The following is a 17,219-nucleotide window of genomic DNA, read 5'->3' on the forward strand; positions in this document are numbered from 1 at the left end:
AAAGGACCAGCTACAGGATGAGGAGTCGGTCAGACATCCTACGTGTGGGAAAATTTCCTGGAGAAGTCGACCCCTGGTGAATCTGCGAGCCTAGTGACAGAGAAAACGTCAATGTTCTGAGCAGAGGGAAAGACCTTGCGAGGAAAGCAGGTCAGGCCAGGGCCCTGGTGGCACAGAACATAGCAGCCTTGACAAGCGAGAACAGGTCTGAGGATGGAGAACTGTAGGCATATGGTGCTGCCTGCAGCACCGAGCAAGGCCAGCCTCGTTTCCAAGGCCCATTTCCACAGGTGGCTCGATGCAGTCCCGAGCTTGGCAACTACGATTGGACCAATTTAGACTTCAGGCAAATTCTTTCTTTGGATTCTCTGCTCCTCTCATCTGAATTGTCAAATCTCTTCAGTTGACGCTACCCTTATTCATCAGGTGATCTTGAGGGTTGGGAGGAGGCAGAGAGGTGCCCGTTGGAGAACTGAAGACGCTATAGGCAGAGGGACTTCAGAAAAGAGTTTCTGAAACTGGGATATGGGTCTGTCTGCTTAGGTTTAGGGACGCCCAAGGGACACCTCTTCCCTGGAATTCAATAGTTCACTTGTCCCCATAGAAACCGGGCCTTTTTTGTACAGCCAGAACTTGCCTTCTTTCTGCCACCCTCTGCAGAATGCACATGTGGCCCCAAGAACAAAGGCGGAGAACCCAGAATGCCAGCACCCTCCTCTGCCCCACCAGCTCCCTTCAATCTTCAGGGGCCCGAGATTTCCCATCGGCAGCAGCGGATGAAGGGTAAAGAATACGCAAGCACTTCACACACGCAGAGATACTCTCTCTTTGTCCTCACAGAAGGTGCATCAGGAAGGAATTGGTATTTCCATTTTGCAGGCCAGAAAACTGAGGCTTCTCAGAGTTTATTAATTTTTCCAAAAGAAATGGATGGCAGAGCTGGGGTCAAAACCCATGGATGCAACTCCAAAGGGCATGCTTTGCCCTCATGCTGGTTACCGGGGGGAATCCTGGACCTGGGGCATATGATCTATTATGTGTGGCCAAGGGGACTTGGCTCTTTCTGAGAAGGAAGAACCTGCCACACACCTGAGGGAGGCCACACCAGGGCATCCTGGCAGGCTGGTCAATTTTCTGAGTCAGATGTGAGGATCCAGTGAAACCCATGAGTCATCCTCTGCACAGGGTCAGGGACACCAAGAAACCCAGTAACCCCTGGGTTCGCAACCAAACACAGTTCTTGCTCTGCTTAAAGATGTGGCTTTTCTCCAAGATGGCTTTGCTCTTGGTTAAAATTAGGGGATGACGCCCACCATCAGATTCAAATTGAAAGGGAAACAAAATGAGGGGGAGTGATTCTAAATAAATCTGCCCCTAACGAGTCGCTCATTGAAATGTATTAGGAGCTTCGCATATTTAATCTGCAGCCGACGCCTTACGTCTGCGGGAGATTGATGCCTTCTCGTCGTCCTGCTTTTCCTTTTGCAGCTTTTATGAGTGCTGATGGTAATCTCCTGAGAAACAATATGATTTGGTAATAAAAAGATTACCTGTATTAAATAAAAATAATATATACATAGGAAATATTGTTAGTGCTACAAATCTGGTTAAAGATATTACCACAAAGAAAAATGTTATTTTTTTCACAGCTGTCTAATACATTTTAGCAAAAGTAATATCTTTAAAACTTAAGCCTGTATTATTTATAAAGGAAGCAATAACTGATTTTCCTATTTCCTATATTAATAAACGTATTTGCATACATTTGTTTCAAAATTAATGGGTTTGCTCACTTCTGCAATACAAAAGAAATGCCAAATTCCCTGGAAGGAAAAGTGGAGCTGCTTTGTAACTCGTATTGTAAGTCTGTGAGCTGACGCAAACTCTGGTGGCTCCCAGCGAGAAATCCCACCAGGACCTGATTCTCAGGAAAGGAAGGAAGGAGGAAAAGAAGAGATGATAGAAGAAAGAAAGGGAGAGAAGGAGTGAGGCAGAGAAGCACAATCAGGGTTTGCAGAGTATCTCCATAAGGAAAGTCTGAAACAAAATAAAGCAACAACAAAACTAGGTCTAGAGGTTGGACGGAAACGAAGTGACCAGAGAGAATTACTGGACCAAGATCTGCTCCTAAATTGATTCCGCCGATACTCTTGAATATCAAGAATAATGAATCCTACATGTATCCAAACAGACCGAAAAAAGTAACAGCAAGGCCACTATTATCAACAAAGGAGCTACCTCTTACTGGCAGAAGACTTTTCCCAGGTGACATTAAAGCCAAAAGACAAGGCAGCTAAGTCTGGAGGTTTCTGAAGCAAAAGGTAACAGTCTTCAGATTTTAGGCACAGCTGACATCACTCGTATGTAAAGACACCAGAAAGATATTCTGAATATTGAAGGGCTCATAAATAATATAATCCTAGATATCTTTCCTCAAAATCCTTTAAGAGGTGCTCAATTTTACTAAGAGGTGAATCAAAATTAAAAGAAAATAATGAGGGAAGAAGTGGCCAACAAGGACTGTTGCTGAAGATTGACAGGAGTTAAAATCAGAGTAAAGTTCATGGATTAGGGTGCATTGATTAAAACTGGTAACACCTTGAAAGGAGTTTCTATATCTAAGGTGTTATTCCTTTTGCACAAGGACACAGAGTCTATGTGCACCTGTGTCCCTGGATAGGCATTTCGGTGGTAACACTCTTAAACCCCTCTCCAACAGGGGAGGGAAACTATGTTGAAAAAAAATTCAGTTCTTGACCCACACCCACAGGAAGTCCAGTAACTGCATGTGCTCCAGGACACTTAACACAGATGTTTTGATAACATGTGCTGGAAAGTCTATTCCTCCTTCAGTGGGACTGACCCAAATCAACACACCACCACACCTAAATAACGCGACTGGTTTTATGAGCAGCCTGATGACCCCTTCTCATATCCTTTCCAGTAATTTAAAAGTATCCCACGTAAATAATTCACTTACAGGACCCTGTCAGTACATCAGTTGACCTAAGCGGCTGTCGCTTGTCCATCAAAGAGGCAGCGTGCAGGGCGAGCAGAGAGCCTTGTAGCTTTAAAACCAAGAGGACTTGGGAGGGCATTTCAGCGCCACTTGCAGCGTGGACTCCGGGAAGTCTCTTAGTCCCTTTAATGTCCCATGCCCTCCTCTGCAAACTTTGGATGACTGCTGTGGGTGTGAACAATGTAATATGTGTGAGTGTGCGCGCATGTGAGAGAGTGTGGGTGAGCGTGCGTGTGTGTGATGTCTCAGCTGGAGCCAGGCACACGGGAAGAGGTACTGAATGAGCCCAGCTGCTGCCTCCCTCCCCCTCGCAGACCAGGACCTCGGGAGCGACCCTAGGCTTGGGCCCTGGTCTCAGCGTGCATGGGGAAGGTAACTATGGGCTCAAAAGAAGAAAAAGAAGGATGTGGAAGTTATTAGAAGTAGAAGGGAGGTACGAGGGGAAGTGAGGAGGGGCAGGGTCCTGGGATGGGGCAGGAGGGAAGTAGCGTGTGGGTGGTCAGGGCAGTTTTTTTTTTTTTAAACATCTTTATTGGAGTATAATTGCTTTACAATGGTGTGTTAGTTTCTGCTTTATAACAAAGTGAATCAGTTATACATATACATATGTTCCCATATCCCCTCTCTCTTGCGTCTCCCTCCCTCCCACCCTCCCTATCCCACCCCTCTAGGTGGTCACAAAGCACCGAGCTGATCTCCCTGTGCTATGTGGCTGCTTCCCACTAGCTAGCTACCTTACATTTGGTAGTGTATATATGTCCATGCCACTCTCTCACTTTTTCCCAGCTTACCCTTCCCCCTCCCCATATCCTCAAGTCCATGCTCTAGTAGGTCTGTGTCTTTATTCCCATCTTACCCCTAGGTTCTTCAGGGCAGTTTTGAGGCAACACCACCACCAAGGAAGTAAAGGGGCCAGTGCAGGCTTCCTCGGGCTTGGGCGTCCCCCTCAGCGAGCTGCCGGTCCGACATGGATTTGGGAAGCTGATGCACCAGTTCAGCTGCCTTGTCTGTCTTGCTCTCTCTCCACTGAGGGCGGGCTGACCCCAAGCAGCCGTTAGCTTTCCTTCCTGTAGGATGTGGCCTTTTGAAAAAGGCACTGCCTATGCTGAAGGGAGGAGTGTGCACACCTATGGAGCACACGGCAACAGCAAACAGTTCTCATGCTGGATCTCAGCGCTGAGTCTCACTTAGCCCTCATCACCCACTGAGTCAGGGGTCAAAGGAGGAGGAACGGAGGCTCGGGTACTCAACACCACCAGTGAGGAAGTTCTAGCGCCAGGACTTTGTGCCAGGTCTGCCAACTCTGTCATGTGCCTTTTCGAACACTCCCCCCCTTGAGTCAGTGTAATAACAGTTACACCTTTATTATGGACACAACTCCACGCGGGGCTGGAACCCACGGAGCCCCTAAGTGGATGGCCTGTGGTGGGCCAAGTGCTGCCCACGGCCCTTGCTTCTCTCTGCAGTTGGCATATATGTCTTACACAAAACCAGCTGTCTCACCTCAAGTGGCGCAGAAAACCCTTCCCCACTGCTGGTAACAGCTGACTTCACACGGGCTGTGACTTAACACAGCACTTGATTTCAGTTTCTTATTCAACACAGCAGCAGCGGACTGTGCCCTCGCTGGGGCGCTGGCTGCCTTGCTCTGCCCCGCCTAGGCTGGGTCCCAGCTCAGGCCTGAGAGCAACTGGTGCTCTTGCCAGGGTGGAAACAGGGGCCTGGGCCGTGGCCCCAGCCTGGTGTGGCCTCCGGTTGCTCAACTGACTGAAGGCTCACAGACACTGGCTCCCAGTAGGCGAGATTCCTGAGAATCACAGCATCCTGGGAGGCAAGCCCCCAGCTCGGCAGACAGCGGTCTCACACCCCAAGGGATGGGGATAACAGAGCACATAACCGACCTGTGCCCGGGTCACACTGCCGGCATGTCCACCTGCTCAGGTCACACTGTCTGTATACCACACTTTCTGGACTGTAAGAGGCTATCATTGTAATAACAGATTTGAGGCAGAAAAACAAACACAGCAACAGTAGAGGTAGACATCAATTCTAAGACCAGCCTTATAAGATTTAAACGTGAAGAGAATAAAGGAAACCTTATACCTAGGAATTGGAATATGTCACACTGCAATTCTTAGGCTGTCCACGCCCCTCTGCACCGTGCCCTGTGGACAGGCCATGGCCCAAAGAAGGCTGTACCCGCGTTCAGACCACACGGGGTGAACTCACAGGCACCATCTCTCCACACCAAGGCCATCCCAGCTGAGCCGTGGAGTGAGCATGTCACTCTGGATTAGTCACGTAAGAGCCAAGAGGCAGAGTTTGTTTAATGCAGAACGGAAGAGCACGCACTTCCTTATGCTGACTCTTATAGGTACACCAGCTCCGGAAATACTGGACATTCGCACGTCCCTGCTCTCAGATAAGTGAGAAGGGCCTCGCTGCCTGGCTTCTGCACCTCTCCACCTTTCCTATTCTCCTCCACTCCATGATCCAGGCCGGGGTTGGGGGCTGGAAGTCTTGGGCTGCTGAGAATGTAGTGAGGCTCCTTTCCTTGTCACCACACAGGGTGTGAAGCAAAGGTCTCCTGAGAAGAAATGAGTCTGCCTCCGAGGAGACAGAGTGGGATGGAGGGAAAAGCCTGACTCCAGGAAGATGCCAGAATGTTCCTAAGGAGGTCTGCACAGGCCCCAGGACTCCCAAAGGGGAGGCAAGCACATTCCTCCCAGATGTAACTGTTGTACACATTCCCCTGAGACTAAAATTCATCTTTTATGCTAAGGGAAAAGCGGAAGACGGCTGGTTCTTCTGCTTGTCCCAAAGGCTTGGACCAGTTGTGACCCACTAGAAGAGGCAGCTAAAAGTAGAAGGCAGAACCAATTCAGAAGCACAGGGGAGATTTCAACTCGGACGAGCCAATGTGCCACTGATAGATGTGAACCCAGAAAAACCAGGAGTCGCATCAGACTTCAGCAAGGGAGTCAAAAGAACTCAAGCTAATATGACTGCATTTGTGACACACAAAAGAAGATAAAAGTGCCTTTGACCATCTCACACTGGTTTAAACTATCTCAAACCAGTTTGGGCTGGTCACCATTGGACCAACCTGGCTAAGAAAAGCTCCGACCCGTTGTGACTAGCTTCAAAGTGGCCTTAACCCGACAGGTTTGCAGCACACCTGTCTCATCCGGCTCATGCTGTTTGGAATGCTCTGAGGCGGTCCAGACTGTCTTGAATTACTTTAAACCAAAGAGGAGCAGCTTGCAACAGTTCAAGCCTGCTCAGAAGAGATCTGGCTGATGGCGGGAGGAAGGAGGGAAGAACAATGACTGATCACCTTCACAGCATCAGCCCTGAGCTAGGGGCTTTACCCATATTTCCTCCTTTAATTTCAACAGCCCAGTGAGATGTGTGTAATTAACCCTCATTTCCAGAGTACAATAACGTGGAGAACATTTTGCGTCTGTTAAGTGGTAGAGCTGGGATGGAAATCTCACAGTTTGCGGTTTCTATTTCAGTCTGCCTCCTCGTTCGTAACAGAGAGGACCCTTAGTAACAGGTAGAGATGGGGCTATAATTCGTGAGACTGAAGGGGCAAGGGAAGACTTTTCAAGCGCCCAGAACTCCCTGGATGGGAAGCCGTCACGGGAGGCGTCACCATCGTCGTCAGCGGGATTGTCACTCCTTGTGGACTGATGCGGAACAGCTGGACGGGATTCCGGGCATGGGGCACAGCTCAGGGGCCGTTTGTTCTCCAAACCAAACTCACTTAAAATGCTTGTTGCCTGAGAAAGGCTCCGGGGAAGCACACTTGTTATTTTTGAGTGAATTTCCAGGGACAGGGGTTATAGAATGTCTAGATGATCCATGCCTTCAAGGAGAGAGAGGACTGCGCCAAGAATCAGAAAACGGGAGGAATGTGCTTGCCTCCCCTTTGGGAGTCCTGGAGCACCTTGACCCTGCCTACCCGTTCCTGCCCAGGGCTCAGGAGATGGCTTCAGTGCTGACCCAGAATGGCCTTTGGTGTTGGGGTCAAGGTCATCTGAGTGACCATAAGGAGCGACCTTGCTGGTGAAGTCAGACCAAAACACACAATTCCTGGGACACTCACGTTCTTCCTTTGGTGACGCTTGGCTGTCAGGGTGAGTCCCTGCAAGTTGAGCAGCCTGTTAGCCCACTGTGGTCATGCCTTCCTCTCCGCAGGAACCTTGCAAGGCCTCAATCAAGACAGGCCCTAACCTTGGGCCCCGTGCTGTGCTCACTTTGGAGTTGGCTGAGCCGGCTGTCTGCAGCTGGGCTACCCAACGGCTCTCCCTAGTCAAAACCTGTGCCCCTGAATAACCCTGAAGCAAGATTACAGTGATACGGTCAGGGGAGAACAGAGAAAACAACTTATCAGCCGCCCAGGAGGGACTCTGTCCCAGCAACCCCATGTGCCTTAGACACCGCCATCCACTGAGGGTCAGAATCGCCTACTTTCACCTTGTATTGGGCTGCCAGACGAAACACAGGATGCCCAGGTAAATCTGAATTTCAGAGAAACAACAAATAACCTTTTAGTATAAATCACTGTTTATCTGAAATTCAGATTTATCTGGGCATCCTGTATTTTTCTTTGTGGAATCTGGCGACCCTAAGCCGGCATGATGGTCAGTCAGCTCATGGGTAGGCAAATTGGTGAGTTTCTTTCTCTAGTGTAGCTGTTCACTTCAGTATTAAAATATTTTGTTTGTACTTTTAAGCCTTCAGGCTTGTACTTAGCATAGCTTTATGCATGCTGATGTCACAAGTGATATTCTTTTCATTCTTCCTTCGTGTTTGTTTTTCTAGGCTTTGACCACCTACCTCCAAGGAAGTCATCAAGCTTCCTGTTTTTCCTTTTTCACTAAAACCTATTTATGTTAAGTATTTTTTTCCTCATATCTCATTCCTTAGTTTTTAGAGCCTTTTTGCAAGACTGTTGGGCAGACATGCAGGTATATCTGTGAAGAGCAGCTTGCCTCGGCTGGATGGCCTGGAATCCTGGAGCCACAGGGTCAAGTGGGAATCGCTGGCTCAAGACTGGATTTCTAGCAGTGGGGGGGCCCTGCCTCGTCCAAGCCTAGCTCTTAATCTTTGGGAGATAGCTTTGTGTGTGTGCGCGCGCACACGTGCACACGCGCATGTGTGTGTGTGTGTGTGTGTGTGTGTGTGTAGGGGAGCAGGGAAGCTCACCTGCAGAGAGCAGAAGGCCTGGGTGAAGGGAGGCATCCGGACCAGGTAGGAGGCAACAATGATGGCCGAGGAGTAGTGAGTGCAGTAGTGGCACTGGACGGTCATGTCTCCTGCAATGAAAAGGACATGCCTGGGGTGGCGTCCCCACCCGTGGGGCAGGCGGGAGACACGCAGGCTATCTCGAGAACAGCCAACATGAGCCCTGCTTAAGAGAGCTCCCGCAGGCACTGGAGCCTAAGTGTTCTGCCCACAAAACTCAGTATAATTTGGCCAACAGCCAAATTTCCACCAGGGGTGAAAGGCACACTCAAGACCCTCAGCTGCACTGGCCAGGCCCCCAGGGGTCTGCCCTCAGGAAGGTGGCAGAGCCAGGCCATGAGGAGGCTGTGCTGAGGACCCACGGAGAGGCAGAGCTCTGCTCTTCTGACTCAGGGCACCGAGAGAGCCCTCAGGTGCCTACAGTCCCCTCAGCAGCACTCTCTCCTGGCCTCTTTTAGAATAAAAGTCCCCGTGTGAGGAAGGGGGGCTTGTTAACGCAGGGACACCCCCGGATGAGTGAGAACTCAGGTATCCTCATTCTCAGAGGGGCCTGGATGGCAGAGGCATAAACTTCCCCATTTTGCTCCATCCAGGGTATGACGGAGCTGGAATGCTGAGGCAGAGACAGTGCCCTGGCCGGGCCATTCCAGCCATGCTGCTACTCGTGGACCTCGTGCGTGCTGTGTGTCCCCCGTCACACCCTCCCTGAGTCCACACAGCCACCCTACGAGTCAGAGCTATTCATTATCCCCGTTTCACCAGTGAAGAAGCCAGAGCGAGTCAGAGACTCGCCTCCATCGCCAGCGAGTGGCAGAGCTGGCTGGCGGCATGGGCTCCTCCAAACGTCGGCTCTGCCACCTCGCCGCAGTGCCGCACCCGGCCCTCAGCCCTCCCGGTGCTGTGCGAGTTCTCTAAATCAGAGGTGTCTGGGAGGTTGCTGGATGTACTTGTGCAAGGGCCCAAACTCAACGTCTGACTCCAATGCACACCCAGGTTAGTATGGGAGAGAATGGTACCAAAGTGGGCTCTGCCTGGGACACAGCTGGGGAGAGCTGATGCTCCTCTGGCCTGCCTCTCTGGGAAGGATCCAGCAGTGCCTGGTGGAGCCAGAGGAACAGCACCTGGGGGCAGGTGGGGGGGACTGAGATGGGTCATAGAGGTTGAACTTTAGCCTCAGGAGGAGATAAGCAGGGCAAGGAGGGCCTGCCCACCCCTCCCATCTCCTCCCATCTCCCCCAACAAGTCTGAGTGCCAGCCCTGCACACAGTGGGGACCCTGGGCAGAGGCCAGGGGCCTCCAGGGTGGTGTGGGATGCAGAGGAGCTCCTCGGCCTGCTGAGAACCTGCTCACCAAAGGCAGGGCCTCGGGGCCGAGTGAGCCTTCTGAAATGTGCCGCCTCTGGTTCTTGAGGTAAGCTTACATGGTTCGTGGCTGGATGTTCCTTATTGTAGTAGTGCTATGTTTATTTCAAAGTGTTTGAGAAAACCAATACAGCGGACATCAAATATATGATAGAAAATTTTCTCTTTAAAATACATCCATTGAAGTTTAAGAAGGGAATAGACCTAAAGAAAAACAGTAAGGCACTAAGAGGACAGCTGGCACGTGAAGGTGGCAAAAAATTGTAAAGGGGATGTACAGATGAACAGCACTTGGGAGCTAGGTTCTAGAGCCAGACGAATGCAGGATCTGCCAGTTAGAGGCTATCACCTTGAGTGAGCTGCTTAAACTGAGTTCCAATTTCCTTCTCTTTAAAAAGGACCATTGTGTGTATGAACGCAGGCTGGCCTGCACCTGGCATACAGAAGTGCTGAACGGATGTCACTTCCTTGCCTTTGCCTGCCTCTGGGAATGGAGGTGTTAGCTCTCAGCACCATAGTTCTCAGTCCTGATTTCATGTTGGAATCACTCAGGCTGCACCCCACCGTGACTTATTCAAATCAGAATTTCTAGAGGTGAGGCCTAGACATCAGTATTTTTAACAAGCTCCCCAGGTAATTCTCACAGGCAGCCAGGGTGCAGACCACTGAATTCGAGGGCTCTCTATCCAAATGTAATTGTCTGTAGGCTAGATGACACCCAAATCGTTATAAACTCTCACTGCAAGGCATTCAGATGGAGAGCACTGCAGCAAAAAAATCAAGCTGGGATCTACCCACCTTCAGTCTTCTCAACTTCTTTAAACCTCTGGATGAATTTCAGCTTCCTTTCCTTGGTCTGAGCCCCCATGGGCTTCGAAAGATCCCGGAAAGTCTTGGGATTCATCAAGTTCAATGTCTAGAAGGCAGATGTGCAACTGGAGTTAACTCCCCTGGACCCTCTCGTGCCCCAGCGAGACGGCCAGAGCCACGCTCTTTAGTTTTATGGTTCTCTTTATTGGTTCATTGCCGTTTGGTCTGACCCCCTCCTCTGGTGATTAGCAGGCCTGGTAGGGTTTTATGGCCCCACAACCAGTGATCCACAAAGACTTAATAAGGGAGAGATAGAAAATGAGAGGAGGGGAAGATTGAGTTCACACTGAACTGTTCCAAGTTGACCCAAATCAGAACATAGCCACCAGTTACCCAGGAGACTTTCAAAAGAATTCCTGTTGTCAATGGACACTTGGCTCCTGTCCTCACAGAGCAGTTTGCTTCCATAGTTCAGGGTTCTTGCTTAGAATCACACTGATTTTCTAGGAATTTAGAAGTCATCCGTTTGCGGAGGAAATGAGAGCAAGGGCCTCGTGTTTCTGAAGGCGCACTCCCTTCCGGGTGATGAAAGCAGTAATGGCGACCCTTCCCCTACCCTTGGAATACACAACGGTGGAACCCTGAAGAGTTTTCAGGGCTGGGTGTCCTTGGGGTTTGCATGTCCTTTATAGAAGGAGGTGTTTCTTTACACCCTTCCTCCTTTCCACTAGCAGTGAATCACCACAGTTCTCCTGGCGAGGCAGGGTCTGCCACCATCCCTCACCTGTCACAGCCAGGTACGGGTGGCAGTGAAGCGGGCACTCCCGAGACCCCCGTGAGTCATGGCGCTGTGGAGACCCCACACAGCTACAGCTGACTTTGCCAGGGCAGAATGGGGCTTCATAGTTGCCAGATCTCTGGATTCGCCAAAAGATATTGGAAAACCAGCTTTTTAGGAGAAATCTCCCAATTTTTGAACACTGTTAAGTAATCAAAATTTTAATACAGGGTATGGGTTAAATAAAAGGGGCTGGCGACCCCCCACTTAGCAACATGTGAGTTGAAGCTGGGATTGGCAAGTTTCGGTTTTGAAATACCTGGGCCTCAGACGATCACTAGTGCAATAAGAAGCAACGTGTGGCTGGTGAGAAAAGGTTTGCTGTGTTAAGTGTCTTACATGCGGATGGGAGCTCACAAAAAACTGAGGTCCCTTTTCCAAATTCTGGGGGTCAGCCATCTAAACAGCTCGAGGCAGGACTGGCTAGGCTGATCTGAACCAGGACCCAGACACCTTCTGCCCTGTACATACACAGCCCAACACGCCTCCTGATGTCCAGATCCCAGGTGGTCAGGACACTGCTCCACAGCCTGCTGGTCCCCCACTGACGTCACCTCGGTCCAGCTGCATCAGCTTTCCCGCTCCTCCCTCCCCTCCCTGCTGAGGTCCTGGGACAGAGGTCAGAACAGCAGACGATCTGGTGTTGCCACTGACCTCCCTTATGGCTACATGTCCCGGTCTAGATGCGGGGTGATGTCCACATACCATCATCTCAGTTACTGAAGTCAGGTTACGGGGGAGGAGTTTGTTCTTGCTGGGTCTGTGTATCTGTCTCTCTCTTGCTCTCTCCTCTTCTCTCTCACCCTCCCTCCCCCTCTCTCTCTCTCTCTACATGTTGGTTCTAGGAACACATTTCATGGCCCTCTTCACTTGATGGACCAGTGTTGGTCCATGGCAGTATCTCAGCAGATGAGTATCTCTTGCCTTCATGGTGGCGAGTGAGCCAGGAAGTCCTTGGGGGCGTATGTTAACTACTGTCCTAGTCATGTGGGTCATCCCCCAAGTGGGGCTGGGACAGGGAACCAGGCAGCCAGACTCCAGAGGCCTCTTCCCAGGTGAGGGGCTGAGACCAGAGCAGCCCTCAGACCCAAGTGGACTGAACAGTGTCTCAGAGGCTCCGCGTGACCTCGGGTGCTCTGGTCGTCAGGGTCAGAAAGCCACAGGACACTGCAGAGCACCCACGTGAACACATACCTGCGAGGTATAGTCAGCCAGGACCCAGGGAAACACTGGATACTGCATGTAGTCGTTGTAGGTCCTCCCGGCCAGGGTGTTGAGGTGCATGAGATACTCGAAATTGCTCATGTCCCTTTTCTGCAGAAGAGTCAAAGAGGGGATAAACCCAACACAGCTGGCCTCCTCCTGAGGCCCATGTGGGTCTAACTCCCAGGCTTGCCCAGGAAACCTCATCGTGTAGGTGGGAGCAGGCAGCGTGCACCTGCGCCATTCCCCGTGCACCTTGTGCTTGGAACTGGCCCAACTTGGGGAGGCCACGCTAATTCCAATATGAGCTGAAGCAAATTTAGTCAGGAAGCAAAGTCAGCCAGGAAAAAAAAAAAAATACAACTCAGCAGTCCAAGCCAAGGCTAATGCATTCTTTTGTGTCACTGTTGGGTGATACTCAAAAGCGGATTAAAATAATAGCACAAATGCTGGGTAAACTTACTGCTGACCTCTTTAGGATTGAAAACATAAGCTGGGGGGAGTTTGCAGTCACCGGGAAAGAGGCCCTCACCAGCAGGCTGAATGGTCTGTCTTCCTCTGGGACTTCAGGAACTCTCTTTCCCCTGACTGTGCGTGTTTGGAAAACACTCACTCTTAGGGCCCTCTGCTTAAAGATGTCACAGGTGGAGACAGGGACTGCATTTTGGAAAAATTCATCAAGGCCAACTGGTGAACGAGCCGCCAGTGCAGCCATCGTCTCTGATGGGACCTGCATGCTGCAGTCTCCCCTTTCCTTGGCCTGATCCTTGGGAAAGGATTTTGGACCTGAGTGACCAAGAGCTCCTTTCCTGTTGCTATGTGATCTGGAAGGCTAGCTCTCTTGGGGTCCTTTCCTTCCACTGAGAACCCAAGGCTGAATGTCAGCTCATCCAGTCTGGGAGCCACGTGTGACTTCCCAGGACAAGAAGTGAATGCTGTGCCTTCCTGAGTTGTGTGTTCATTTATACACATACACCTTCACTGATGGAGCGTGTGTGCGCGCGCGCGCGCGCGTGTGTGTGTATACAGGGTTTGTGTACACATACACACACACACTCTCTCTCTCTCTCTCTCACTCCCCAGCTCTGACTCAAGAATCGCCTTTAATCAGTGAGATCTTTTCAGGGAAATATTTGGGACATTTTAACAAATTAAAAAAACAAGATCCTGGGACCTCCCTGGCGGTCCAGTGGTTAAGACTCCACCTTCCAATGCTGGGGGTGCTGGTTTGATTCCTGGTCAGGGAACTAAGATCCCACACGCCGTGTGGTGTGGCCGAGAAAAATAAAGAATAAAATAAAGAGCAATAAAATGAAAACAAAACAAAACAAAAACAAGATCCCTCCTGATCCATCCACATGCTTTCTCTCTTCATCCTGGGGGCCTGAGCTATTTGCTGATTTGCATTCCCAGAGGGTTTCCTCAGACCCAGAGTCCTCTGAGGGGTCACTTACCTGCCATTTCTGCAGCATGGTCCTGTCGGAGCCGGGGTATCTCCTGTGGGACAGAAAATGATGGGGGTGACCAAATATCTCAAGGCATGAATGAGGGAAGAGGTGGAACTTTCTGGGGCATCGTAGCGCCAGGGCACCCAGGAGAATCACAGACTTCCCAGGGCAGCAAGATTATTTCCCAAGCTCTCCCTGCCCCCTCGCTGCCCTACTGAAGGCTGGGTTCTTGCCATCCCTGTTGCTCTCATGCAATGGCAGAATGCGCTGCTGCCTGAGGCGTGGCCCCGAGGAGTCCCAGGGCCGTGCAGAAGCAGGCTCGGGGGCCTCACACTCCACACTGGGCTTTCACAGCCACATCTTGGTCTTCTTTGCCCATGTGCACAACATGCATGTGAATACATGTCACGTGTGAATATATGTGTGTGGTTAAGAAAGGCAAACAATATGGAAGGTCATGAAATATAAAAATAATAGTCTACAAACCACTGCTCCCACTCAGGAAGAATCCACAGTTAATCTCCAGGGGAGTTTTAGCCATATACCAGTCTATATGCTCAAGTCGTTTTTAAACAAATGTTTTTGGTATGTGGGATCAGCTTATCTGCGTGAGTCTCCTCCCTGCTTCCTTGGCCTGACGGCACGGTGGAGGCGGCCCACATTGCCCTGTGGCCACAACAGCAGGACACCCTCGTACAGATGGATGGGAACTCGTGGCAGCCTCCCCCGTGCTGGGCTTTGTCCTCACAAATGATGTTTCTGTGATCATCTTCGGACATAAATCTCTGTGACTTATGAGACTTACATCTCATGATGATTTCATGCCTTGAATCTTTGCGAGTGTAACCATGAGATACATTTCTGGCAATGGTACTACTAGGTTAAAAACTATGAGAATTTTCAAGTGTGCTACATATTGCCAAATTGTCCTCTTAAGAGGCTGTACCGATTTATGTTTCCACAAATACAATTAAGAAACACAATTCAAACCAAAGAAACACCATTTTTGACCCATGTGGTGAGAATGTAAAAGTGTAACAGGAAGCAGTGCTGGGGAGGGCGTGGGAAGGAACCTTCTCCATGTGAAATGCCCCTTCCGCTCAGCAGGAATTTGTAGGGCCCAGTTCCTCGGCCTCTGAGGTCACTTGGTTCCTTTTCTAGCTGTGTTTTCTCTCCCCCTCTGTCTCCCTGAGACTCCCCTTCTACTCCCCAAACCAGGTTCTTGTTCAGGCTGTTCCACTGAACCAAACCAAGTCCTGCGTCTCTCCAGCCATGCCCTCTGCCTCAGTCCTGCTCAGGAACCCACAGACCCCGCCCCCACATGCATCCCACGGGGACGTTCCACCCACGGGGACGGCACCAGGGTGCTTCAGGCATTCGTGTGGACAAGGCCTGGCTCCCCGAGAGCCCCAGCAGGGGCAGCGACTCTTCATCTTCCCGTCACAGCAGTGCTGTCACATCATCTGTTCCGGGCTCCCCACCCTTCCTCATTCAATACTTTCCTTGGCAGACTTCCCATAAACAGAAAGCAACTCCCTGGCTGGGATTCACCTCTTCCCCCCAGCAGAGAAATCATCCCTTTGGGCCGTTTTATTCAGGCAGACAGTAACAACAGCAAACAGGCAAAAACATGGTCCCATTTATTGCATTAGCTTGCGAAGGCTCAGGTGAAGATCTGGCTTTCCCGCCCTGACTGTGAGCCCGCCACCACCCCAGTTCCAGAAGGTAGACTGCTTTGAACGTTGTCAGTGAGGACGGAGCCCAGGCTGGAGACAGCCAAGTGGACCACCTCGGAAAAGAACGTGTTCTGAGCCTTTCTGAGGATGTGGGGCTGAGCTACAAGGATGTGGAGTTGGTATGGCAAAGCTGCGAATCTTGCTACTTTATTTTAGACATCTGACAGTGGAAGGGGAATAGGGGAGCAAAAGGTGCCTGTTAAGATCCAGGAAACGAGACAGCCTGTTTTTCTATTTCATAAAGAGTTCTAGAATTTTACCTGTGGTCTTTTGTGACATTGCCATCCGGCGGAATGGTGTGCGGAAGATAAAGGCAATTTACCATCCCACTGCTCATTTCATCAGCCATGAGCTCCAAGGAAGATCTATCATTTCATTACCATCAGAAAAAAAACGCCATTACCAGCATCTAGACACCTCACCAAAGGTGAGTTCTCTTTGAAAAAAATTTTTAAAAAAATTCATGTTCATCTGAAGGCAATTACAGAACTCTTGGAATGGTTTATGTGAATTTTGTAAATATCTGGTGATTAAAGTATTTCTTTAAGAGTTGATACACTGCACTATTCCATTATTACAGTGTAAATTTTATATTAAACAAGGTGCCAGAGATGGCTCTTGGCTTTCTAAAGCCCTTCCAAGGTCCAAGGGAGGCAGCATGGGAAAGACCACTGGTTTGGAGTCACCAGAACCTGGGTTCAAATCCTGCCCCCACCACCTGACTGCTCTGAACTACTGTTACCTCATCCTTCAAACATGGCTGACCCAGGAGTGCTGGGGAGCAAGTGTAACCATGGTTCTGGAACAGGCTAGCACAGGTGTGGACACAGGGCTCCCTCTATGGGCATAGTTCTAGTTGATGTTGACGCTATCCGAGAGCAGGGCCGATTTTCTTTTTACTCTGGGAGGAAGAAGAGTGTGGTGTAAAAGTGAAGACTTGCTTCTGGTCAAGACCTGCTTTGTTCTGCCAGTACCACTCTGTAAGATCTTAGAATAACTGTGCCAGCTGTGAATCAGATCTCCTGCTCTGTCAGCTCAGGGTTTGCCACGGAGTCTATGGGGCAAGAGTCCAGGCCCTTGGGCAACCAGGGATGGTGTGGAGAAGAATGGATGAGTTCAAAGTCACTGAGGACTAGGTAGGTCACTCTGTCTAACCTGAAGGTGGCCTAGCACGGTGGGCCCACAGAGGACATCTTACCAACCTCACTCCCATCCCAAGACAGGTATCTAAACTGCTCTGGATGACTTCCAAAGGTGGGGCACTATCTTCAAGCTGAACTTTGTGTGCGGTCAACCGCTAGGCTGGGTCCAAATTCTTCCCTATTTTCAGAGGTGATTTTTATCTGCGCTGCTTCACTTTAAATCACATCTGTGTCCTTGAACTCCTAGAAGTGGTCTGAAGCGTGAGTGCTGCCGTCACGTGGCCTTGGGGCATTTCCTACTCCTCCTTCAGTGCCCATGGCTTGCCTCAGCGTCTTGCCTTTGACTCTGCCCCTTTGGTCCAGCTCCACCTGACTGATACCTCCACTCTACCCTGAGCCTGTCTCCCAG

At 50.3% G+C, this 17,219-nt stretch overlaps 1 protein-coding gene across 1 annotated transcript in view; it reads right to left on the minus strand.

Annotated features, from left to right (window-relative positions):
* The window catches only part of WDFY4 (WDFY family member 4), a 275,363-nt gene that overhangs the window by 23,658 nt on the left and 234,486 nt on the right, over positions 1–17,219 (minus strand). The window contains exons 48-51 of the mRNA XM_082854480.1: positions 13,939–13,981; positions 12,476–12,595; positions 10,432–10,549; positions 8,234–8,343 (exon numbers count right to left, since the gene is read on the minus strand). Coding sequence (XP_082710606.1) covers positions 8,234–8,343; positions 10,432–10,549; positions 12,476–12,595; positions 13,939–13,981 — 391 coding nt within the window. The remainder of the gene's footprint in view (positions 1–8,233; positions 8,344–10,431; positions 10,550–12,475; positions 12,596–13,938; positions 13,982–17,219) is intronic.

This window comes from Leucopleurus acutus (genome assembly GCF_964270905.1).
Source record: "Leucopleurus acutus genome assembly, chromosome: 14".
NCBI classification, from domain to species: domain Eukaryota; kingdom Metazoa; phylum Chordata; class Mammalia; order Artiodactyla; family Delphinidae; genus Leucopleurus; species Leucopleurus acutus.